Here is a 24,549-nt window from a genome sequence, read left to right on the forward strand (position 1 = left end):
ATATGGCCTCCGGGATAAGCCTGACTGCTCGTGCCAAGCTACCAAGGGGGGTGAGCAGGGGTTATCTTTGGCGTGTAACTACCCAGCCCTGACTAGAGTGGTGGTTTCTGCCTGGCTTTGGCGCAAGCCTTAGCCAACCAGAAATCCCATTTCCTACAACTCCAAATTCCTGTTTTCAGAAATACTACTTCGTAATGTCAAACTGCGTATGTCAAAAGGGATGGCAAAATGATCAGACCAGGCGAGGGTCATTGGTACTCCCACCAGGATTCGAGGGTCATTGGTAAAAATGCCATCTAGGTTATGCCTCGCCCGATGGGTGGGACTCCTAACCAGCTGTGTGAAGCCACAGCGCTCAAGGTGTCGAAAAGAATTTGAGTGTCTTTGCATAGTGTGTTATCTAAATGGAAATTAAAATCACCCAACAGAGTGAGATTAGATTTGATTGTGCTGTGCAAGGTTATATGTAATACTCCTCTATTTTGTCAGATTATTTTCTGATGCTCTTTGAGGAATAACAAACAAAGGATTAAGCAGGTGCATAGGCACACTTCCCCATGGACTTACCTGTGACCAGTCCTTTGACCATTCAAGACCCTTGTGGGTCTGGCTCCAGCACCTCAATCACCCGTATTCATTCATTCTCTCTGTCTCTCTTTCTCTGTCTCTCTCTCTCTCTCTGACTTTGGTGCCACTTCTCTCACTCTCTCTCCATTTTTTCTCATTCTTACTGCAACTTTTGTGCTTGCTCTTTGTGCCATTACACTCATTCTTTACGCTTTTTTGCTTTGTACCTTTTTTCTCTTTGTGCTTTTTCGTCTAACCCTTACTGTGACATTTAACAACCTCTTAGCAAATGCACACTGCTCATTTAAGACAAACAAATCCAGAGCTAGTTACCTTTTGAAGGATTACTCCAGTCACATGGTCAGACCACCATCTGGGAGCTTTCCAACACAAATCATGGATGTGGATGGGTTAAGGTGGTGCGTGGTAAATGGTGAAAAGAGCAACATTGCTAGCCCTGGCCCAACTCGGTCCAAACAGGCAATCACCCTTATGCTCTCCACCCTCATCCTCGATGCCTGGGCTTAGACGCCCTGATCACTAGGAATAAATGTACCTAGTGATCAGGTAAAACCTGCATCCAAAGGGATCCCTTGCCAATCAGAACCCTAGCCCTAAACCCTAGCACCAATGGAAGTGCTGGTTTTAGTAACCAATTACAACCCTAGCCCTAGCAACCAATCAAAACCCAAACCCTGAACCCTAGCTCCAAAAGAACCCTAGCCCTAATAACCAAACAGAACTTAAGCCCTATCAGCCATTCAAATCTTAAACCATAAACCCTAGATCCAATAGAAATTCTATCCCTAGGAAACAACCTGACCCTTAGCCCTATCAGCCAATCCAAACTCAAGCCATAAGCCCCAGGTCCAATACAAACTCTAGCTCTAGGAAAAAATTAGAACCCTAGCCCTATCAACCAATCAAAACTCAAAACCCTAATCCTAAATCCAATAGAAACACTAGCCCTATGAACCAATCAGAACACAGGTGTAACAGCCAATGAAAAATCCAATTAAGAGGGCATGTGGCTTTAAAATGAAGGAGCAGTGTAGGAAGGGCAGAGGCCCTGTCAGGTGCCCTATGGGCCAATCAGTAAAGCAGCAGATGATGTGCAGGGGGTGCTAGGAGCTGCTCCCGAGCACATAATCCCATTGGGCCAATACACACTTTGCAGGTCCTGTTCAACCCTACAGGTAAGACCCAAATTTAAAATGACTAAATGCTGCTTTTCGCTTTTATGTGTGTTAGAAATTGGGTTTCTGGTTGGCAAAGGTATGCACCATGTCAAGCAGGAACCACAATCCTATTCACGCTAAGCGTAGTACACATGACAAGTTTACCTGTGCTCACCCTCTAGTAGCTTGGCACAGAGCAGTCAGGCTAAACTAAAGAGGCAATGTTTAAAGTATTTGTACACACATAAACAAACACACAGAGAGTAACCCAGTGAAAACGCCACATAAGTACTCTACACCACTTTAGTAAATTAGCCAATATTTATCTGAGTAAAACAAGACCCAAACGAGAAATATCCAACATACACAAGTTAAGTTATGAATTTAACAATGTTAAATCAAAACGCAGTGCTCAGAAGCCAATAGCTCCAACTGGGGCTATCTTTCACGCTTGACCGGGGCAAATCCAAAAGTTCAGTATGACTGTGATGAAGCGCGGGTCGGATACAGGAGTCATGCAGACCTGCTGATAGTACCTTGGATGCGCCAAAGCTTGGGAATGATGAGTTGAAAAACAGAGGGGATCCATTGCTGTTGAATGTGATGTATTGGTTCCGATTTCAGGAACGTCATTGAGGTATCAATGTCAAGAGCGACATGCGTTGGTTCCGAGGTGTTGATGTCAACCTGCTGGGCTGTAAGCGAAAAGTTGGCGCACTGCTTCCCAGGGCTGGTAAGATGTCAGGAACGGTGCATTGCAGACATCGGATATGCAGTGTCCAAGACTCATACAGCAGCAGTGATTCGGAGGTGCTGGGTCAACAAAGTCGGGCTGCACTGTAAGTTGGGGTCGTTGCATTGCAAATTCGACCTTAACCAAAGCGGTGTCCCCGGCTTTGGTTAAGGTAGCAGCAATGGATAGATATCGCAGGGAAATGCGCCGGTTCGAATGACGCTTCAGTTTCTTAGGTTGCAGCACCAACCACTTACTTCTAAGGGCCCTTAACAGCATTTGGCAACACTTGGCAGAGCAGGACTCACAGCAGAGGAGCCCAACAGATCTTCTTCCTGGTAGAATGTTCTCAGTTACGTTACGTTACGTTATGGAAAATTTTGAAAGCACACTATAGCTCCAAGGAGCATCTTGGTGCTATACGAAAAGGAAAACAGAGGAGGCTCCAGGCTAATATGAACCTATACAGGGATCAGATTAGAGAAAAGCATAGGGAGTCCGGTGCGGCAAAGACCCAGGTTTTCCACAGTTTCCTAAAGGCGGGTTCAGAGTACGTGTGTCTAAGATGTTCAAGAAGAAGGTTTCAGGCTTTAGCTCCAAGAACAGCAACTGATCTATCGCCTTTGGTTTTGCATGGGAAAGGGGGCGGAATGAGAAGATTTGCCGAAGAAGATCTAAGCAGTCAAAATGTGACATATGAAGTAAACCTGGCCACTACATATTTAGGACCTGATGCTATTTTCACTCTGAAGGTGATAGGAAGAATTTTGTCATAGAGGATCAACGAGGTAAATTCAGCACCAGGCGAGCTTCAGCATGTTGTACTGTCTGTAGTTTTTATAGTTTTGTAGAGTTGTCCTATTGGTCCCCGCATAGAGGCTATTATAGTAGTCCAATCACAAAGTTGTATGGGCAATGGCTACTGAATTTCTCGCCCTAAGAGGAAGTTAGTTGAATTTTTCTTTGAGTTTCAATCAGCTGGAAACACCTCCCAGCTACTGCTAGCACTTGTGGATGAAAGGAAAATAAGTTAGCAAATTGTACTCCTAAATTCTTTACCACCTCAACCGTACCCAGTGGAGGGGGGATATCTTTTGGCCACTATAGAATGGGGTGAAATAGTTGGTCTTGCCTAATAACACAATCTCAGTTTTCTCAGTATTACATTTAAGATGGTTAAATTGCAACCAATGAATGATTTCCGTGAGACATAGTTGAAATTGCTCTTCTGGCAGTACTAAGATCAACTGAGTATCATCAGCACATGAAGTTATTTCAGTTGTAAAGGATGATATTAATTCAATGAGGGGAGCTATATATACATTTAATAAAACCGGGCTGAGGGAGGATCCCCGTGGAACACCAGATTTGAACAGCTTTTCAGTTGACAGGTAATGACCAAGCGTAAGCACTTGCCTGCGATCAGTATCAAAGGACTTTAGTCAGGCAAAGGCTAGATGGGAAATGCCACACATCTTCAGGTGGTGCTCTAGAATATCATGGGAGATTGTGTCAAATGCAGCTGATAGATCTAATAGGATCAGAACGTCATTTTTCCCCACATCCAAAGCAAATTTGAGGGTCTCTGATTTTTTGAAGAGTGGTTTCGGTGGAATGATTAGGTTGATTACCAGACTGGTGGGGTACAAAATATTGGTCACTTCCAAGAAAATGGTCAATTGACTATTGACCAATTTGTCCATGATCTTACTAAGGCAAGACAACAAAGAGAGTGGCCGTAGATTGGCGAGAGTAGTAGGATACTTTAACTGTTTTTTCTGAAGGGGCTTTACAGTAGCATCATTCCAATCAGTGGGAAAATCTGTAGTTAATGGGGAAGAATTGATTATATCATTGATAACCGGGTTGACAACATCAATGACAGCGTGAATTACTTCCGGCGGGCAAGTGTGGAAGGGCGACACCGACTTCCGGGAGAGTATGGCTAGGCAAATGGTATGGAGGTTTGAAGATTTGAGATGGCCTTATGAAATACAGAAGATATGGCTATGGGGGGAACATATCCCACATTAAAGCCTATTTATAACTTTTTGATTTTTTGTTCAACAAAGTTAGCGATATTGTCACATAATGTTTAAGAAGGGGGATATCTTAATTCAACACTTTACGATGGGTGAATGATTTCACAATTTTAAAATTAAAATTTTGATCTGATTCAGCTGATGTAATTAGATTTGTGTACTATGCTTTTCCTTCACTATAATTTGTTCATGATAATCTTTCAAAACTGTTTTGAACTGAGTTAAGCCTTCTGAATTGTATCCTTTCCGCCATCTACGCTCAGATTGTCTACACTGAAGATGTAATTCAGTCGGTTCCAGAAGTGTTCTAAGTTAATGGTGTCCGAAGTCCAGTACTTATACCCATTTCAGCCTTTGAAGTAGGGAGACTTCAAAGAAAGGTCTTTGGAGTGCACAAGATCCTGCCCTTTCCTGTCCTAGCTCCAGACATATTACAGGGGAGTATGCAGCTTTTTATGTAGGGACAGGCACAGTTCTATTCAGGTGCAAGTATCATCTCCTCCCTCTCACTGTAGCTCAGAAAGACCCATAAGCCTGGTGATGGGTCATCAGGATTTGAAGGGCACACCTCATCTCCCTTTGAGTGTGAAAGACCAGTTGTCACCAAACCCACACATGTATTTCAGAGAAAGGCAGAGGCAGAGAATGGTTAAAGTTAGAAAATGCCTACTTCCTAAATGTGCCATTTTCAGCCCTGCAATGTAAAAACCAACTTCACTAAAAGATGTGTTTTTAAAATGTGAGTCCAGAGACACCAATTGTACTATATTATATTTTCCTAATTTGAAGTGTCACAAGGCAGCTCCATTGCTAACCTATGGGAGAAATGTGCCTTGCTATAGTGAAAAGGGAATTTAGCAGTTTTTCACTACCAGGACTTGTAAAACTCCAAATTACATGCCCTACCTTTTAAATACACTGCCCCCTGAGGCTACCTAGGGCCTACCTTGGGGAGGACTTGTATGTAAAAAAGTCACAGATTGGGCCTGTTAAGTGGGTGAACTTACCAGGTCGAAATGGCAGTTTAAAACTGCACACATAGGCTCCGCAATGACAGACCTGAAACATGTTTGAAGAGCTACTCATGTGGGTGGCATAATAAGTGCTGCAGACCCACTAGTAGCATTTGATTTACAGGCCCTGGGCACATTTAGTGCACTGTACTAGAAACTTACCAGTAAATCAAATATACCAATCATTGAGAAACCAAATACTGTTACATTTTAGACACAGAGCACATGCACTTTAGCACTGGTCAGCAGTGAGAAAATGCACAGTGTCCCAAGGCCAGTAAAAACAAAGCTCAGCGCACAGTCAAAAACAGGAGGTCAGAATGCAAATGTGTTTGTATTTGTATTTTTTATTTTGTATTTTATATAGTCAGGAGGGGAAACAACCTTTACAATGCAACTTTTACAATGCACTACCATTACAACAAAACTTTTACAACGCAACATCCATTACAACGCATGCCATTACAACGCAACCATTACAATGCATGACACTACAACGCACACCACTACAACGCACATCTTTACAACGCAGTCATTACAACGCATACCATTACAACGCATAACATTACCATCCAACACGTACCCTACTGTTGCACCCCCTGGAGTTAGAATAGTAATTTTTACCCCTACACTATCCAACACTAACCCTACTGTTGCACCCCCTGGAGTTAGAATAGTAATTTTTACCCCTACACTATCCAACACTTACCCTACTGTTGCACCCACTGGAGTTAGAATAGTAAATTTTACCCCTACACTATCCAATACTTACCTAAACATGCAATGTAATGTTATGCGTTGTAATGGTATGCGTTGTAAAGGTATTATGCGTTGTAATGGAATGTGTTGTAAATGTAGTTTTTACATTTTTGTTGTAATGGTATGCGTTGTAATGGAATGCGTTGTAATGGATGTTGCGTTGTAAAAAATGTGTTGTAAAGGTATGCGTTGTAAAAGTGTGCGTTGTAGTGACATACATCCAGTCAGGAGTAACCACGCCAAAGGATGCCAAGTCTAACAATGTGCTTCTATGTGTTTAACATTTATATGTCGGTATTAATGAACTGAAAAAATGGGTGTTTGATTTCATTACATTTTTTGCAGATACTAAAGCTTTTAAAATAATAAATGTATTTGCAATTCAGTGGTTAAAATCTTACATACCTCTGTAAACATACACAGCCATAAAACAAATGTGTTCATCATAACCCAAAATAAGACTTAAGTGACTGAACTCTGCACAAATCAGTGCATGCAATTTACAATTCAGTGGTCCTGTATTATAATGCAGTCACAGACTGACAATGTTAAGCAATCCTTGGTGGCTGGGTGGGTTTCAGGTTAAAAACAGATGCAAAGCTGTTTTGAACTTGCAGGGCTTGTTTCATCTGAATTACCCCTTTCACTCTTTGTTGGCCCCTCGATTTGGAAGGCCCATCACTCACCTGTCATTCATAGGCAAGATCGTTGAAAAATCAGACTACGTTAAACCAGAAGATCACCTCATTGTTAACCATCTTCTGCATGACTACCAGATCATGCTGCAGCATGGAGAGCATTACCGTACACATTGTAGACAATGCCCTCCAGACCACAGCTGAAGATGGCCGCTGACTACTGATATTGCTGGCTTTTTACAGAGTCGACCATCCCACACTCTGGTCCTCCCTTGAGCATCAAATGGAATTTACTGTCAATGACATTCACTGGTTCTTCACCTACTTTTCCAATAGGCACCAGTTTGTGAACATGATTATTCCTAGGTAACAAAGATCTCTATTATCTGCAAAGTCCTCTAGGCTTCCGTTCCGTCTCCTGTCATCTTTAACCTCTACACAGAGTTGCTTGGTGCTTTACTCACAAATAACAGTATCAAGAGTCACCAATTTGCTGATGATACACAACTCTGCTTTAAATCCTCCTCTGCTTTAGACATCCAACTCTTCAAAAAATACCTGCGTGTCACTCAGACGTGAATGTCCAGCATCTAACTGAACTTCAACCCAACCAAGACAGAGTGTGGGGAAACGGTTCTTGTTGCAGTGCCCTCCCCCACACTGTTTGCCTGTTTTTTATGCTACTTTGACTGAGCTGTGCAGGGTCCCTGCTAACTAGGTTCCCAGTACCAGTGTTATTTTGCTAAACCTGTACTACAATTGGCACAACTTCAGCAACCCAGATAAGTCCCTAGTAAATAGTACGCCTAGTACCTAGGGCACTGGTACTGAAGAGGGTCCACTAGGGCTGCAACACAAATTGTGCCACCTAGGGACCCCTCACCAAGACCTTGCAACCTGCAATTGCAGGCTGCATGTCTTGGTGCAGAGAAAACCGAAGAATCGACATGGCATACAACCGTGTGTGTCATTCCAAATACACTACATGAGGTTTAGGCAAGTCACCCCTACTGCAGGCCGGACAGCCCTAAGGCAGGGTGCACTACATCCTATGTGTGGTCATATCTGCATGAGCAGATATGACCCTGCAATATCTGAGCCATTCTTGGATATTGTAAGTGCACAGGGAAGCCATAGAGAGTAAATAGGCTGTATATTTGTTATCACTAGATTCCGAGCTCCATAATGGGCTTCACTGTACCCTGATATGTTTGGTACCAAACATTCTTCTTAATAAATCCTCACTGATGCCAGTGTTAGATTTATTAATAAATGCCCCCAGGAGACCCTTTTAGAGGGCCCCCTGAAAACCTACCAAGCACTTGTGTGGTCTCTGATTAGTATTTGTCAACCTGCCACCACCAGACATGTTTCTGGCCTCATGGGGTGGGAACCAGTGCTCTCAGAGGCCAGGAACAAAGCCTGCTCTGGGCGGAGGTGCTTCACACCTCCTCCAGGCCCATATGGCCTGCCAGGGTGGGAAGGTTAAAAGGCGATGCTGCCTTTGAAATGCAACCCAGGCATCTCCAGATAGTGGAGGTTGCCAACATTCCTGTCCTACTCCACTTTTGGTGGGGGAACAGGCAGGAAAATAAGTTAGATTAGGAGGTGTGCCTACATTCAGCAATCACAAACCCTAAGGTGGGGCAGGCGCTGAGAACACTACTTTTCCTATCCCTCCATCTTGAAATGGTTGGAGTTTAACCTATCAGGGCTAGGGTTTTGCCCCTTCCCACAGGAAGGGGTCACTTAGAGGTGGCAGACACCCAAAAGGAAGGTAGCCCATTGGCTACTTCCTGTCGCCCCTTTCACTACCCTAAATCTAGTATTTAAGTGGCATCCCAGGACCCTGAACTTAGATTTGACGGACCCAAGAAAAGCAATGGACAAAGAAGAGTTGCTGACCTGGTCCCAGGATGCTTATTTCCGGTCCAGGGAAGATATGGCTTGGCAGTTTGGTCTGGACTCTTTCCATGAGGCACAAGGTCAAGACTGATTTTAATTGGTTGGGTCTGTACTGGGGTAGCGAAGTGAGATAAAGAACGATGATGGATTCAATCCAGATATGTGACTAGGGGTGAGTGTCTGAAAAGTTTCAGTGCTCCGTCCATCATCTCCTTTTGTTTGCTTGGTGCATTCTAAGTTGGCAGGGTATGCCCAGATGTGGGTCCCTTGCACACTTTGCCACTGGATTCAAGCTAGCCTGGCTGATGAGGGGTATTACCCTGAAACCAGTCTCAGGATGCTTGTTTCTGGTCTAGGGAAAACCTGGCAAGGCAGTTTGGTCTGGACTGTTCCCATGAGGCACAGGGCCAAGACTGATTTGCATATGGCTGGGTCTGAACTGGGTGGTGAAGTGAGCTAAAGAATTATGATGGATTCAACCCAGATCTGTGACTGGGGGTGAGTGTCTAAAAAGTTTCAGTGCTCCATTCCTTGTGTTTGCCCCAAAAACCGAAGACCTGCTGCAGAAAATTGGTGCTAAACCCTGCTGGCTGCTTCCAGGATTTAACAAATGTGGTGTGCTGTCTTGTCCTACAACTTTGAGGCCACCGAGAACCCAGGGTCACCTCCAGCCTTCGACAATTGCTGAGAACCTCCCTTAGAGTAGAGGAGCTACACCCCTACAGCCTGAGGTACTGAACTGCAAAGTCCGGTTTACCGACTTGCTGCTCCCCAGCCACTCTGCCACAGCACCCAAGCCAGAGGAGGTACATCAGCTCCTGAGGGTCGGATCTGTCCCCCACCAAGTGAGAGGGCACCAGGACCTACCATACCTGTGCCATACCAATACCCGGGGTACCAGACCCCCAGCACAGAAAAGATCAAGTACAATCCGGATCCCAACTACCCAGGACACAGACACCCATTGAGGGACTGCGAGACCCCTTAGTCACAGTTCGTGAGTGACCTAGTTGTTCCGGAACCGTCCCCACAACTTGCGCGCCCCAGGCTGCGAGTATCATCTTGAAGCATGACGCTTGGCTGCCCTATCTGCTCTGCACCCCGCCCTGGGTAACAATGAACCAGCTCTGCTCCAGTGGTCCTGTGGCCCTTGCATCCTGCTCCCTCGAGTGGGACCCCCTGGACTTACCTTTAAGTCCATCTGTGCAGCGTGTTTTCAGGTGGCCCCCTTCTTAGTAGCACGCCTGCTACCGACGACCTCAGCACCCTGCTCCCAGATGAATCCGGGATGCTCCTGATCTTCAGCTGCTAAAACGTTGGACCTGGCCTTGCTACTTACCCAAATCCAGAAGCTGAACCTCGAGAACCCACTGTGGAATTTTATATGCTCTTTCCTATTTTCTACCTTTGACTTCTACTGTGCGTAAATGCGCACAGCAGTGATTTATTTTGCGAACTTTGTAAATTAATAACATAAAAAGTACTCAACTTAGAGCAAGTTTTGGGTCAAAAATTTTATAACATTCGGTTATTTTTACAAATTGTATCAGATTTATTTTTGAGTGTGTGTCTCATTTAATACCTCTGTAAGTACAACAAATGCTTAGCACTAAGCCAAGCTGCTTGCTCTTACTACTGCAAAAAGTGTATTAGTATATTAATATTTTGCCTCTGAATACCAATAAAAGATCGACTGGACTTTCTGCACAGTCTACTTCGTTTTAGTACCCTATAATGAGAGCCAGCTTCCCAAACAGAGTTCCCGTTCTTTGCAATGAACAGCAAATAAAGAACAGTACAAACCTGTCTCCATGATATGAACTTCAGACCCCAACTTTCATCAAATGCCAAGTCACTTGAATTCACATTGGGAACCAACCTAACCCTCAAGGAACACATCATCAAAAAACATCAAGACATTCTGGTTCCTGCGTTTTCTTCTAAAGAAAGTCAACCCCTTTCTTCCAGAAAGAGACTTCAGAACTGCTATTTAAGCCCTGAGAGTGATGCACATGGATGGTGGTAACAGTCTGAGTAATGGTCTTTCAACCTCCAGATTGGCACCCCTTGGGGGCATCCTACATCCTCCCCTTGCTAGCTCACATTACCTCCAAACTATATGATCTGATTTACAAAGCCATCACAATCACCCTGCTTATCTTACAGAAAAGCTCTCCATCTCTGGTGATTCTCCACACACCAACAGTGAGGATGTAATCAGACTGCAAACTAATAAGTGTAAAAAGGGAAAAAACAGATAGCAAGCCTATTTAGCCAGGACCTGGAACAACATCCCCATATCCATCAGGACCACCCAACTCTGCTCTAAGTTAGGTAAGAGATAAAGACTCACCTCTTTAGGGAACATTATATCACAATATAATCCATATCCCAGCTACCTCTTCTATCACACACTGACTTCATGATTGTATTTGACCCTGTATATCACTCCTTTGCGCTTTGGTTAGGATTGTGCTATAGAAATGGTTATGATGGAACCACGCATGCAATTACCACACATGCCTTGACTACGCTGTCAGCATACCGCATGAATCATTATAACGAAGGCATTTACAACAAACATTTTTACAACACATATACCTTTACCACGTATGCCTTTATCACAAAATTTTCATTGCCAAGGCATGGGTATTAAAGGCATATACGTGCTCCAAATTTGGCATACATGGTAATGGACGGGTTAGCCTGCACAGTGAAGTAGAGAAAGCATAGGAGGTAGCAGGGTGAAGGATGTGGTTGAATGGGGTGACTCTGGGGATGCAGACCCCAGGGAGACAGAAGGGTACTGACGTGGTCGGTTTTCCCTAGACCACGTCAGTACGGGAGTCGGTTTTCCCTCACGGGGTTTAGCCTCCTGTGGAGCCTGCACTTTTTGGCCAGGGAATCGTGGCTCTGCAAGGGATGCTGAGAGTACCCCGCAACCCCAGAGCTCTGCCTGAGGCGCTGCTGCTGCACTGGGTCAGTAGTGACACTTCTTCCCAGGGGCTCCTCTGCACTGTCCCCCAATACCAAACAATTACTATTACTCTGGAAGTAACGGAGTGAAATAGGAGGTGAGTGTGTGCAGTGAAACTAAGTTGTGCAGTCTTTTGTTCTCACGAGCCCAGTCTCCACTTCTGCATTTTCCAAATTCTCCAGGCCCTTCGAGTGACCAGCATACCTCTCTCTCCTCTCTCAGCTCATAAATCTGGCTATCAGTGGCATACAAATAGCTGTCAAGAGTTTTAAAGGAAGCAAGGAAAATTAACCACTCTACCCTTTTTTTTTTGTGCGCGCTTCGCAGGACATCATAAGGAGCTCTTACTGCGTTTCAACGGATGCGGTCTGAGCACATACTTCTGGTGGACATCTTACCAAGGAGCTCTACTGAACCATTCTACTCTTTTGTTTGTTTCTGTGTACCTTTTAAGACATCATAGGAAGGAACTCTTACTGCACTTAACCAGATGCGGACTGAACCCAGACTTCCGATGGACATCTTAGCAAGGAGTTCTTATTACTGTGTTACTGTATTTGCTGGTATTATTACCTGTACTTGCCTTTACCAAGCATGTGCCTACACCTTTACCAGGCATATGCCTTTAACATTCATGCTTTTAGAATGGAATTTGTTGTAAAGGCCTGCGTGGTAAAGGCATATTCAAGGTAAATGCATATGTGCAAAAGGCATGTTTGCTAAAGACATATGTGTGGTAATTGCTTCGTGGTAACGGTCATGCATGGTTATAACTGCATTGTAATGGATGTTTCCCAAAGAAATACCATATACATACTTCTCTGCCACTCCAGCTGCCCCAGGTTAATTGCATCAGGCACAGGGTTATTTAAAGCAGGGGCGTAACAAACGCCCGCGCAGCCCCCGCAGAGCGAGGGGGGCCCCCAGCTTCAGGGCCCCCTGCAGGGCACAGTACACTAAGGGTCCGTCGCTGGGGCCAAGGTTTAATGTTATGCTCGTACCTATTATATGGTGCATTCAGCGCACGCGCTTCAGTGCTGTCTTTAGCCTCAGGGTGGGGGCATAGAGTGGGGCAGAGACTAAATTGTCATGAGCAGACTAGTCAGTGTAAACTACGTGCGGGGGCCGATGGGGCCATTTCGGACATCGAGAGCAAAGCAAAATGTTATTGCCAGCTGTGGTCTCCTGCTGCCGGCCCGTGCCTGACACCGAAGCTGCAGGTCTCAGGCGAGTTGATGAGAGAGAGTGAGGCAATGGCATGACTGGTAGTAGTAGTCCAGTTGCTTACTACTGTGTTAAGTTTAGCTATGTTCTTTCTTCACTTCTCTGCATTCGGGGTGCTTTTACTCAGGGTCCCAGGCTAGGCTGCTTGGTACCGTTGCGAGGCTTGAGCCACACATAATAATAAGCTATTTAGTCCTTACATGAAATATTATTAAATGCCAGCCTGCGGCCCTTCGAGGTCATTGTTGGATTCATTGATGATTTTTTATTACAGGGTGGGTCACTCTCCAGTAGCTGCAAGGGGGAGAGGGGTGGGACGCATACCTAAATAAAAACCTGGTAAATGACAATTTATGCAGCTGCTGCAGCCATTCTTAAGGATTTTAGGCAGCAATTCCATTGCACCCTGGCGGAAACTATGAAAGCGGGCAATTGACAAGTCTAAATTGTTTTCTATGATCGCATGCTTCCTCTAGAGGAGCGGTGTGGTGTTCTTTTGATATGGCAATGTTCATTTTAAATTTTGCTAAACATACCCAATCGTGCTTCGCATCCTTACATTCAAAGTAAATTACGCATGCCCCCATTCCTATTTTCTCTGTAACTGTGTGAAAATTAGACAATATGATGACGTTCGGCAACCACTTGCTTGCTTTATTTTCAATTTGGGTAGTATGTGAGTGTCTATTGCAGACATGTTGTGGAGAAATGTTGTGTTTATGTTACATGCAACAGCCATACAAAAAGTTTCTTTAAGATCAAATTAGTACCTCAAATATGAGAAATGTCTGAGTGTCACAGAGATTATTTGGAGTTAATATTAGTGAGATGCTTCTGTGTTACTGTATTAAAAACACACATCCCCTATCACTGAATATTGCATGTAAACATAATTTGAATTTGGACCAGTGTGCCTGTGCACTGTCTCTGACATGACCAACGAGGACATGAAAGAGCTGAAACTGGATCATGAATTTAAAACTGTTCCTAACAGGGGCCCCCAAAATATGCTTGGCCCTGAGCCTCCAAAAACCTTAAAATGTCCCTGGGGCCATCTGTGAATATGATGGTCATAGTTACCACGTGTGCTGGCACGTCTAGGCCCATCATGGAAAGACATTTCAATTTCTCTTTGTATTACAAGTGTGCTCACGTCCCATTTCCTCAACATGAAAAATTACCTTACTGAAAGAGTATCATGCTGCAGAAAAACAAACAATACATCTAGAGATGTATTTCATCCATTCAACTCTGGGTAAATTAAGATGGCCAAATTCTGAATTGTCCGAAATTCACAGAATTGGGATTTGGTTGAACTCACAAAGCATTTTTCGAATGCAAGCTTGTGGTTTGTGGGTTTGTGCGATGTATAGTGGGCAGTCTGGCATTTATTTCAATGAGCACTACACTACTCCAACATGTAAGAGAAATTAGTAGTAGTCAGAAGCACCACAGATGATTGCAACAACCTCCTCTTCCGTAGACTGCCTAGTGTCAAAATAGCAAATATTCTCGCTTTATGTCATCAAGAATGGTACAACAAGATGAGTAGCATGACAAAGCCTACATTTTAATAAAAATGCATGTATTTTTAAAACATATTATTCATTCACATTGGAGGTAATAATGCCTGTCTCCTATGTTATTTACCACAAAACTCATGAAAAATATGTTGAATGAACTTGGGACCTCCTGCAGCGGGTAACATAACGTAAATAATGTCATCCTAGCGCAGTGGCCTGGAATTCTGAAGTCTATTAGGTGGTAATGATGGAACACCATACTGCCTGGCTTCCTTGAATTTGAAATACACTCCGGGCATTTTTATCAACACTTGGCATTAATGATGACACTCACTTCCTTGGAGCTGCTGGGGGTTGACAGTGATGTGTGGTTTTCAGAGCTGCCTCACTCACGGTACTCTCGAGATAGAGAGGGTCAGCCTGAATCAACGCTGTGTACTTTTGTCCTCTGGTCACCATTATTTCAGCTTTTAATGAGACATTAAAGAGTTTCTAATTCCATCAATGTGTCTCCTACATGCAAAGTAGTAAAGAGGGAAGCTTATTTTCTATTAGAAAGTCTCAGCTATCTTCATTTTTTTCCTACAGTTGGTAATCAAGAAATTTCTTAAGAAGGCAGTGTTAAGAACAACTTGCACTTTGCAATACTTTATGTCAAGGGGGTGTACTATAGGTAGTCCATGGGCAGTCCCATGCAAGAAGTGCTTTAAATGGGCGTGTGATGTCATGTACTGAGTGCCTGCTCTTCTCAAATTTGAAAGGGAGAGTACCTGCCCTTCTCAGCACTGATGCACTACATTAATTGAGAGAGTACCTGCTCTTCTCAGCGCTAGTGCATTACTTTTAATGGTACAGTGCCAGCACTTCTCACACAGGTACTCCAGATGATAGAGTACTCACACTTTTATATTTCCATTTCAAGCATTACAAGCAACCAGCCATGTTTTTGTCGCAAATCACTATATACTAACCTATATGTGGATGGGTAACAACCTCGAAACACGTGTCCAGGGATGGCCAACGCGACAGTGATTTTTTGCTCAAGACCCTGGCAGAGGCGCACCCGCTGATGCTTACTTCATGGACCACAATGCTTTGGGGCAACACGCTGATAGGACAAGCAGTGTGCGACCAATTGAACTTTCTTTTATATTCAAGCTCCCTTGAGCTGATGGGGCTGACGAGCCCGGGTTACGCACCTGCGTGCCATGAGTGGTACCGGACCTGAGGATATTTTTTGGCAGCCTACGCAGCACCCCTACATATATGCCTATTCCCTGCTGACGAGAGGTAACAACCTCGAAACACGTGTCCAGGGATGGCCAACGCGACAGTGATTTTTTGCTCAAGACCCTGGCAGAGGCGCACCCGCTGATGCTTACTTCATGGACCACAATGTTTTGGGGCAACACGCTGATAGGACAAGCAGTGTGCGACCAATTGAACTTTCTTTTATATTCAAGCTCCCTTGAGCTGGTGGGACTGACGAGCCCGGGTTACGCACCTGCGTGCCACAAGTGGTACCGGACCTGAGGATATTTTTTGGCACCCTACGCAGCACCCCTACATATATGCCTATTCCCTGCTGACGAGAGGTAACAACCTCGAAACACGTGTCCAGGGATGGCCAATGCGACAGTGATTTTTTGCTCAAGACCCTGGCAGAGGCGCACCCCCTGATGCTTACTTCATGGACCACAATGCTTTGGGGCAACACGCTGATAGGACAAGCAGTGTGCGACCAATTGAACTTTCTTGTATATTCAAGCTCCCTTGAGCTGGTGGGACTGACGAGCCCGGGTTACGCACCTGCGTGCCACGAGTAGTACCGGACCTGAGGATATTTTTTGGCAGCCTACGCAGCACCCCTACATATATGCCTATTCCCTGCTGACGAGAGGTAACAACCTCGAAACACGTGTCCAGGGATGGCCAACGCGACAGTGATTTTTTGCTCAAGACCCTGGCAGAGGCGTACCCGCTGATGCTTACTTCATGGACCACAATGCTTTGGGGCAACACGCTGATAGGACAAGCAGTGTGCGACCAATTGAACTTTCTTTTATATTCAAGCTCCCTTGAGCTGATGGGGCTGACGAGCCCGGGTTACGCACCTGCGTGCCATGAGTGGTACCGGACCTGAGGATATTTTTTGGCAGCCTACGCAGCACCCCTACATATATGCCTATTCCCAGCTGACGAGACGTAACAACCTCAAAACACGTGTACAGGGATGGCCAACGCGACAGTGATTTTTTGCTCAAGACCCTGGCAGAGGCGCACCCGCTGATGCTTACTTCATGGACCACAATGCTTTGGGGCAACACGCTGATAGGACAAGCAGTGTGCGACCAATTGAACTTTCTTTCACATTCAAGCTCCCTTGAGCTGGTGGGGCTGATGAGCCCGGGTTACGCACCTGCGTGCCACGAGTGGTACCAGACCTGAGGATATTTTTTGGCAGCCTACGCAGCACCCCAACATATATGCCTATTCCCTGCTGACGAGAGGTAACAACCTCGAAACACGTGTCCAGGGATGGCCAACGCGACAGTGATTTTTTGCTCAAGACCCTGGCAGAGGCGCACCCGCTGATCCTTACTTCATGGACCACAATGCTTTGGGGCAACACGCTGATAGGACAAGCAGTGTGCGACCAATTGAACTTACTCACACTTTTATATTTCCATTTCAAGCATTACAAGCAACCAGCCATGTTTTTGTCGCAAATCACTATATACTAACCTATATGTGGATGGGTATTTGCACCAAAAATGTATATACCTCCTCAAGGCATCACTCGCACACATCTTGAACTCACTCATCCTGCGCAGTACAGAGCTTACATACTCCTTATTCAATCTCACTTTGAGTAATCTCAGAGGCAGTCAGCTAAACCTGCTGCAGAGGTGTGATGCAGCACAGAGACTATTCTGATCTGATCCAACTAGCTACATACTACCACTGGCGAACACAATGACAATGAGATATGGGCTGCTTTTAACAAAGTCCATTCCAGGAGATATCTCCACAAATCCCTACTCTTTAATCTATGCCTGCTCAGAACCATTAACTTTAAACAGTAGACATAGCATCTCAGACTGGACGACTCCGTGCAGTAACCACTAAAGTGGGATTATGAGCAAAAGAAATAGCATAAACGGGCCTGCAGAACGATGAAAAACTAAATAGTCTGCATATTTCTCACACCTAATCAATCAGATTGCTTAGCACTGTGCACTATTGCACAATAAACTGCACACACCCCACTCAGCATGGAAACACTTCCCACATAAAACACACTCGAACAGAGGGGTGAGAGGATATATACCCCCTTCAACCTCCTGCTCAGACTTATATCACAAAAATAAGGGGAAACAATTATAAAACAGGAAGAAAAAGTGGCCAAGAGTGAGTCAAGGAAAAAGCACCTTGCTTTTAAAACTGTCCTCACACACAGCAAGCTGTGTCATGCTTCCTCATAGGGCTGCTAACACACCTCTGTGTTTACCCAACACTGGAGGTGGAGCAATAGGGAGGGGAAGACAATACAACATACAGTGCAGAGTTAGTGAGAACTCAGAGTTGAGAAAATAGTGCAGGATCAGTGGAATTAAAAGCTGGTCCCAGGGTATCCTTATTACAGTTTTAATATCAGGTCCCCTGTCCCGGGTATAAAAGGAAAATGCTGGGTAGAATAACTTATTATGAGATTCCACCTGCTCCACCCTGCTTTTGGTGTGTTTTGAACAATAGAAAATTGTTTGCTTCCCTTGCAGAGATTGCTAATAGGAAGCTCTTCCCCTCCCCCGCCATTTCGAGTTTTTTACTAATATAAACTCGGTAAGTGTTGGGTCTTGACAGCTTGGAGGGCAGTGGTGCCCCGTGGGTATTTTCTCGGCCCGTTTTGATTTTGGAGCTGAAGATATTGAGTGTGATATCCATCCAGTATCTTTTGCAAATTGGTGATTAAGGCCAACTAACCAGGCAAAGGCCACCACCATAACCATGAATTCTGAAGGGGGTGAGGTCAGTCCTAAGGTTTATTAGAGGGTGTCCTGAATGATGGGATTTTTGGGGCACGAAATAACTTGTGTTTTAAGATTAATGTCTGCCAGTTGTTACGTTGTTTACGAAAATGAACAAGGACCACTGACAGCGTATTGTATTGTTCTTTGTTTTTTGTTCTTGTTTTTGTTTTTATTTGTATAGGTTCCCCTTCACATAGAGAAGGGCTCTGCTGAAAGGTGATTATCACCCCTTTTCACTTCTGATTTGGTAGAAGGGTAAGGGGTGTCACCCAGGTTCACAAAGGTGGGAGTCCTGAAGAAAGCCGGGCACTGTCATTTGCCGGCTGAAACATGTCGACACTTAAGCAGGGTGGAGCAGGTGGAATCTCATAATAAGTTCTTCCACCCAGCATCCACGTCTTTTCCTTTTAAATCCTGGAGAGGGGACCTGATATTAAAATTTTAATAAGGATCCCCGGGGACCAGCTTTTAATTCCACTGATCCTGCACTATTTTTTCACCTCTGAGTTCTCACTAACTCTGCACTGTTTGTGGTATTGTCTTCCCCTCCCTATTGCTCCACCTCCAGTGTTGGGTAAACACAGAGGTGTGTTAGCAGCCCTATAATGAAGCATGACACAGCTTGCTGTGTGTGACGGCAGTTTTAAAAGCAAAGCGCTTTTTCCTTGACTCACTCTTAGCCACTTTTTCTTCCTGTTTTATAATTGTTTCCCCTTCTTTTTGTGATATAACACTTCCCACATAGCATCAAAACAAATACAACACCCTTCCAATTACACACCCCACACATAGTATAGCTTGCTACTGATGTAGGCAAGCGGCAAGCGCTTCAGAGCACCACATAGGGGTAGTAAGCCCTCTATAAATATAACAATACAATACATTCAAGATAGCTCCAGCCTCTTATCTCCTGTCTTCTTGGCTCTGTCCCTTTAGCTCCAGCCTCCTTGCAGCCGTCCATTTAGTACATGCTTTAGCTATCCCTTTAACTCCTGGCTCGTATCGTCTTCATCCAAATGTTGAGTGATTACCTCCAAATCCCATCCGTTCTGCTACTTCCTGTTTTGTATCTTTCCTTTGAATACTCGCCTTCTTGCATCTATTCCTTGATGCAAGAAGAAAGGAGGATTGTTTTACAAAAAATGCTTGATTTGTGTATATTGCTGGACTGTTGGTTGTTTTATTTTGCACTTTGAGCATTTGCACTTTTTCCTTTGCTTTACCAACTACAGTTTGTATAGATTCTGTCATTAGGTACTTTCTGATATGGTCTGTAAAACGTGTGCCTTAACCCCTTCAATGCTCATGACGAGCTCAACTCGTCATGAGGTATACCTCTAGGGTGGTCATGACAAGCTGAGCTCGTCATGACCACACCCATTAACATTAGGGCCCAGCACAGGAGAAGGATCTCTCAAGCAGCCAAGGTGTTAAATCTTGCAATTAGCATTGTTTACACTACAGCAATGATAAACATCTGCAACAACGTTCTGAAGCATCCAAGCAGTTTTCATCACCAGCCTTGTTTGCCTGCCTGTTTTTGTTCTGTTTTTGTTCTGTTTACTAATACAGACATGATGGTAGGAATTAAAATTGCTTCTTCCGTTCACGTTATTTTCATGTTCACCCTTGACAATCGCAAGTGTGTGGAATGCAGATAATTCACTAGTTTATCTCCCTTGGAGCTAGCATTATACTGAGTTATATCTTGTGTACTCCTCATGTATATTGTCAGTCAAGTCTGTAAATTGCAAGATTGAGTTTGTCTTTCAAAGTTTCAGGTTATTGTCTATTAATGTAAATTCTAATTCAGACCCTAAAAAATAGCTGTTCTTTGTTCTTCAGCGATAGGCAGTTCCTAAGACAATAGGACCACTCCTTAGCATTGCTCTGAATGCTGTCTCAATTAAATAATCTGCTCTTGACAATAATGTTACAAATGGCGTAGTTTATATATTAAGAGTGTTTCCAACTTTCTTATTAAAACATTGAACTAGACAATATAGAGGCATTTCATTACATGTTGGAGGTTTCAAATCAAAATATACCAGATTTATGGGTGGTGAGGCAAAGTAGAAGGTGGTAATCTGTGCCGCTAGGAGGGCACCCCCCATGTATTTTGCAGGGGGGGCACCCTCAAGTTTCGTTACGCCACTGACTTAAAGAGAGATATAGATAGAGTGGAGAGTGAGAAGTGAACAAGGAGATGAGAGAGTTGGAAGGCAGCTGGAATGGCTTGAAATTTTTTGCTAGCCCTACTTTTATTTCCCAACCAGGCAGAGATGCTGTTCACTCTCTAAGGCTATCTGCATTGAAAGGCTAGCCTGGCATTAGCGGGCATTGGGCATTTTCTTGAGAGGCTCGAAGGGTAGTGGCCAGTTTTCACAGCGATGGGGGCCAGAATTGTTACTGGGGCTGCAATATCAGTCCCTGTAACAAAAGCAGCAGTGTTTTAAACATGACCCCCCACCACCACCCCTCCCTCCCCAGGGCTAGTCCAACACAATTGCCAGGGCTGCTTTGGGTTCCCAGTCCAGCCTTGTGCATTGTCTCTGCTCCTGAGCCAACAACTGATAACATCTGTTTGAGACTGATACCAACATACAGGCTTCAATTAAATATTTCCATATGTACTGTAAACTTGAAAGACTTACCTACACACAGGGCAGCAACCAGGTACACTGCAAGTGGTGATGGAGGACAAGATGGGAAGAAAGGTTGAATTAGGTAACTGGAGAAGGTGAGAGCCAAAATTGCCTCACTGGCTGGACAAATAATTAGCAGATTAGACCAAAGGTTTAAAAAGGCTATGAAACCTCCAAAGGCCTCCATGATATAGACGTAACTTGCTCCAGACTTAGTGATTGTTGTCCCAAGTTCTGCATAGCAAAGGGATCCAATCACAGATAGAAATCCTCCAAGAGTCCATACGATGAGTGAGAGTCCATAGGAGCCTGCGTGCATAAGAACGCCCTTGGGGGACACAAAAATACCAGCCCCAATGGTAGTTCCCACTATTAGAACCACGCTATGCAACAGTGAGATCTCTTTCTTGAGGTGCACTGATTGAGTTGATTCATTGTCCTCATCTCGTTTCATTTTTGGGTTTTGGAAACTTCTGCTTCGACCTGAGGCAACCAGTTGTTATGAATTGTTTATATCAGAAGGATGATGCAAGAACAAAATAATAAATACTCGGGGTCTGAAAAAAAACAAAATGTTAAAGAATTAATGGAATCTGTAAAGCTAAATATTACAAAACGTAGGTTTAAAGTTACTATGCTATTTTGATCAAAACATATGTTGATATCTGTTATAATAATCATGAAATATATAATTTTCCAGAATTCCCAGATTATTGACCTATATGGCCTGAGTGAAATACTTTTATTTACTCCTTGAATACCCATACCTTTTTTATGCTTTGTATGTTCCTTAATACTTGTCTTAACAACCACTGCACACATACAGAGATTTGTTCAATCACCTTCTAAAATGGGTTTTCTTTTCTCTTAGTCATCTCTAATCCAGTACATTGTAACGATGCCCATTTATGACCCTTCTTGCTTGATATGGGCTTCCTGAAAGTTTTGTCTCTCTTTTACTAAAGTACCAAGAAGGTGTATCTGTTTTTAAGCTTTTCAATTCTGCACTTTGGAGCAGGGGACAAGAGAGATCGTTTAATTTTTGGCATGTGGCCTGCCAGCCTGCCAGGTCAGTAGTGGCTATGGGAACCATTACCTTGGTGGAGAGTCGCCCTTCATAATTAGAGGCCGCCAACTGCTAGTTAGGGATTTCCATGCATTCTGTGCACCCACTGAAAGTGGAGCAGTTTCAGAAGGAGGTTCCATATGTTTGGGCCCTGCTTGATAAACTTTTTTTACTTTCCTGAAACTAGATCACACTTTGGGACAAACAAAATCAATGGATCCAATGCAATGAATATTTCTGTACATCAAGTCCATTGCTTGTTGACACACACCAAGACTTCCAGGATTCCTGGATTGGCAGATTAAGTGACAGTGATACTGTACTAATTAAGGAGGGGTTACCCTCCCTGTGACCTTGCAGCTCAGTGGTGGATGGGCTGCCGGGTAAGGAGTTTCCAACAGATACCCTCCTATTCACCCACCTTTAAATTGGGATTGGACAACAACGGGTTTGGCAGTCAAAGGCACCAATTCATGGTTGTACTCCAATGTAGTCAATCTCTAAATGAATCTCTTTGTTTTTCATGCATTCCACAATCTATTACTATGTTCATGATTTATATTTTACCATAGGGCACTTTCTTTCAAATATAGCCTTTGTCTCTTTGTTTCTAGTTCTAGTCAACAGGAAAAAGAGGGTTGTCTGCTAACCCAATTATGTAAATGAGGCCTGGAACACATTTGCCTTTTCACCATCACCATGCATAATTCTCAAACCCTTGAAACAAGTAGATCTGATCCTGTTGTAGGCAATGAGAAAGAATAGACCACTCAAAAAACTAAACGCTGCTATTGTGCCAGAGATGAGAAAGCAAATGCATTGAAAGCAGAGTGTTGGTGCTTTTCATAATGCTTTTTCCAATGGTGTTTATTGAGACTGAGCTCAGGGGCCTGCAGAGGTTTCTACAATATACAGCCTCTGGTGGGAGTACAGTACTTAGTGAAGCGATGACTTTGAGGTTGTTATACAGTTCCTACAAATAGAGCAGGACTGTGTATCAGACCAACTAGAACTTCACGATATAGAGACTCAGTCCACATATACCATCAGTACATGTTGATGGGTTTCGGCTAGCTCACAGTTCCACATTCAGCCCCTAAACCAACCAGTGTAACAGATGTTATTGGCAACCTTGAACATGACAGTCTGATTCCCAAGGAATCTGTGGAAACAAATCTAGCCCTTTTGTTTGGTCACTCTTGCATGTCCCAGGTAAACAGAAGAAAGATACAACAATGCATTTTAAAACATTTACATAAATGTTCGTATTCTTGTAAAGAAAGCAAGAGGTGGGATTATGAGAAAGATGAGATATGTCACTGTAATCGGCATTACTAGAATGGTAAACAATATGAACAAATCAAGCATGTTAATTGTTACTAATATTTGCTTATTCCTATGTGTATCTTCTACTATACCAAAGACAGCATAGTGGGAGCACCATATTGCCAGATAAATAGGGGTAGCCTAACCCCTATACCTTGGTCTTAGGTGTCAGGAGGCCAGTTACAGTGCACAAGTTATCTTCCTTTGCAGGATGGAGGTCGGAGTCAGCACAGCTGCATCACAGTCACAGTTTGCAGCAGTTCTGTGATAATCCCAGCATGGAAATGCTCCTCTGAAAAAGCTTTTGCACAGAAGATGTTTATATAATAAAGTACTGTTATAATCAACTGTGGCAGAGGTTCAGAGCAGCTCATTTGGTTTCATATAGCTAAAATGAAGAGTCTCCTAATGATCACAGATAGATAGGAAAACAATGGCATTGCGTTGTTCGTTTCTGACCCAGGAATTTACTGTACAGACTACAGGACGTCAGTGTCTAGCAGAGATGCACATACAGCACATTCACGCATTAGCAGAAAGTGTGGCAATGGGCACCACGAGAAAGAGATGTCAACCTAAGGAGTTAAATATAAATTGGAGAATTCTTGTGAGCCAAGCTACAAGGTGAGTTTCTGGAGGAAGGCTCAGCAAGAACAGTATTGCTTAAATTGTGCCTGTATTTGCCAGTGCTTTGCACCACGTTTTATTTTGAAACACTGGTACTTACTTATGACGGACTACCACTTAGTGGTGCAGCCTGCTATGTTTGGGCAGAGTTTTCTAAAAGTATTCAGGATACTCTTAAAAAATAAACTCAAGCTGTCCAAGTCATCCTTCTAGCTTGAGGTGACTTCTAATAGTCTAAAACATCACACTGGTGTTGTGTGGTTTACTAGAATTTGGCTGGGCTGGCGGGGGCAGT

General features: G+C 43.9%; 1 protein-coding gene across 1 annotated transcript in view; it reads right to left on the reverse strand.

Moving 5' to 3' along the window:
• The window catches only part of LOC144829100 (Y+L amino acid transporter 2-like), a 715,256-nt gene that overhangs the window by 600,395 nt on the left and 90,312 nt on the right, over positions 1-24,549 (reverse strand). The window contains exon 2 of the mRNA XM_078687904.1: positions 21,245-21,792. Within this exon, the coding sequence (XP_078544030.1) occupies positions 21,245-21,689 (445 nt within the window). The 5' untranslated portion in view covers positions 21,690-21,792. The remainder of the gene's footprint in view (positions 1-21,244; positions 21,793-24,549) is intronic.

The sequence above is a fragment of the Lissotriton helveticus genome, chromosome 4_1, assembly GCF_964261635.1.
Source record: "Lissotriton helveticus chromosome 4_1, aLisHel1.1, whole genome shotgun sequence".
Lineage (NCBI taxonomy): Eukaryota > Metazoa > Chordata > Amphibia > Caudata > Salamandridae > Lissotriton > Lissotriton helveticus.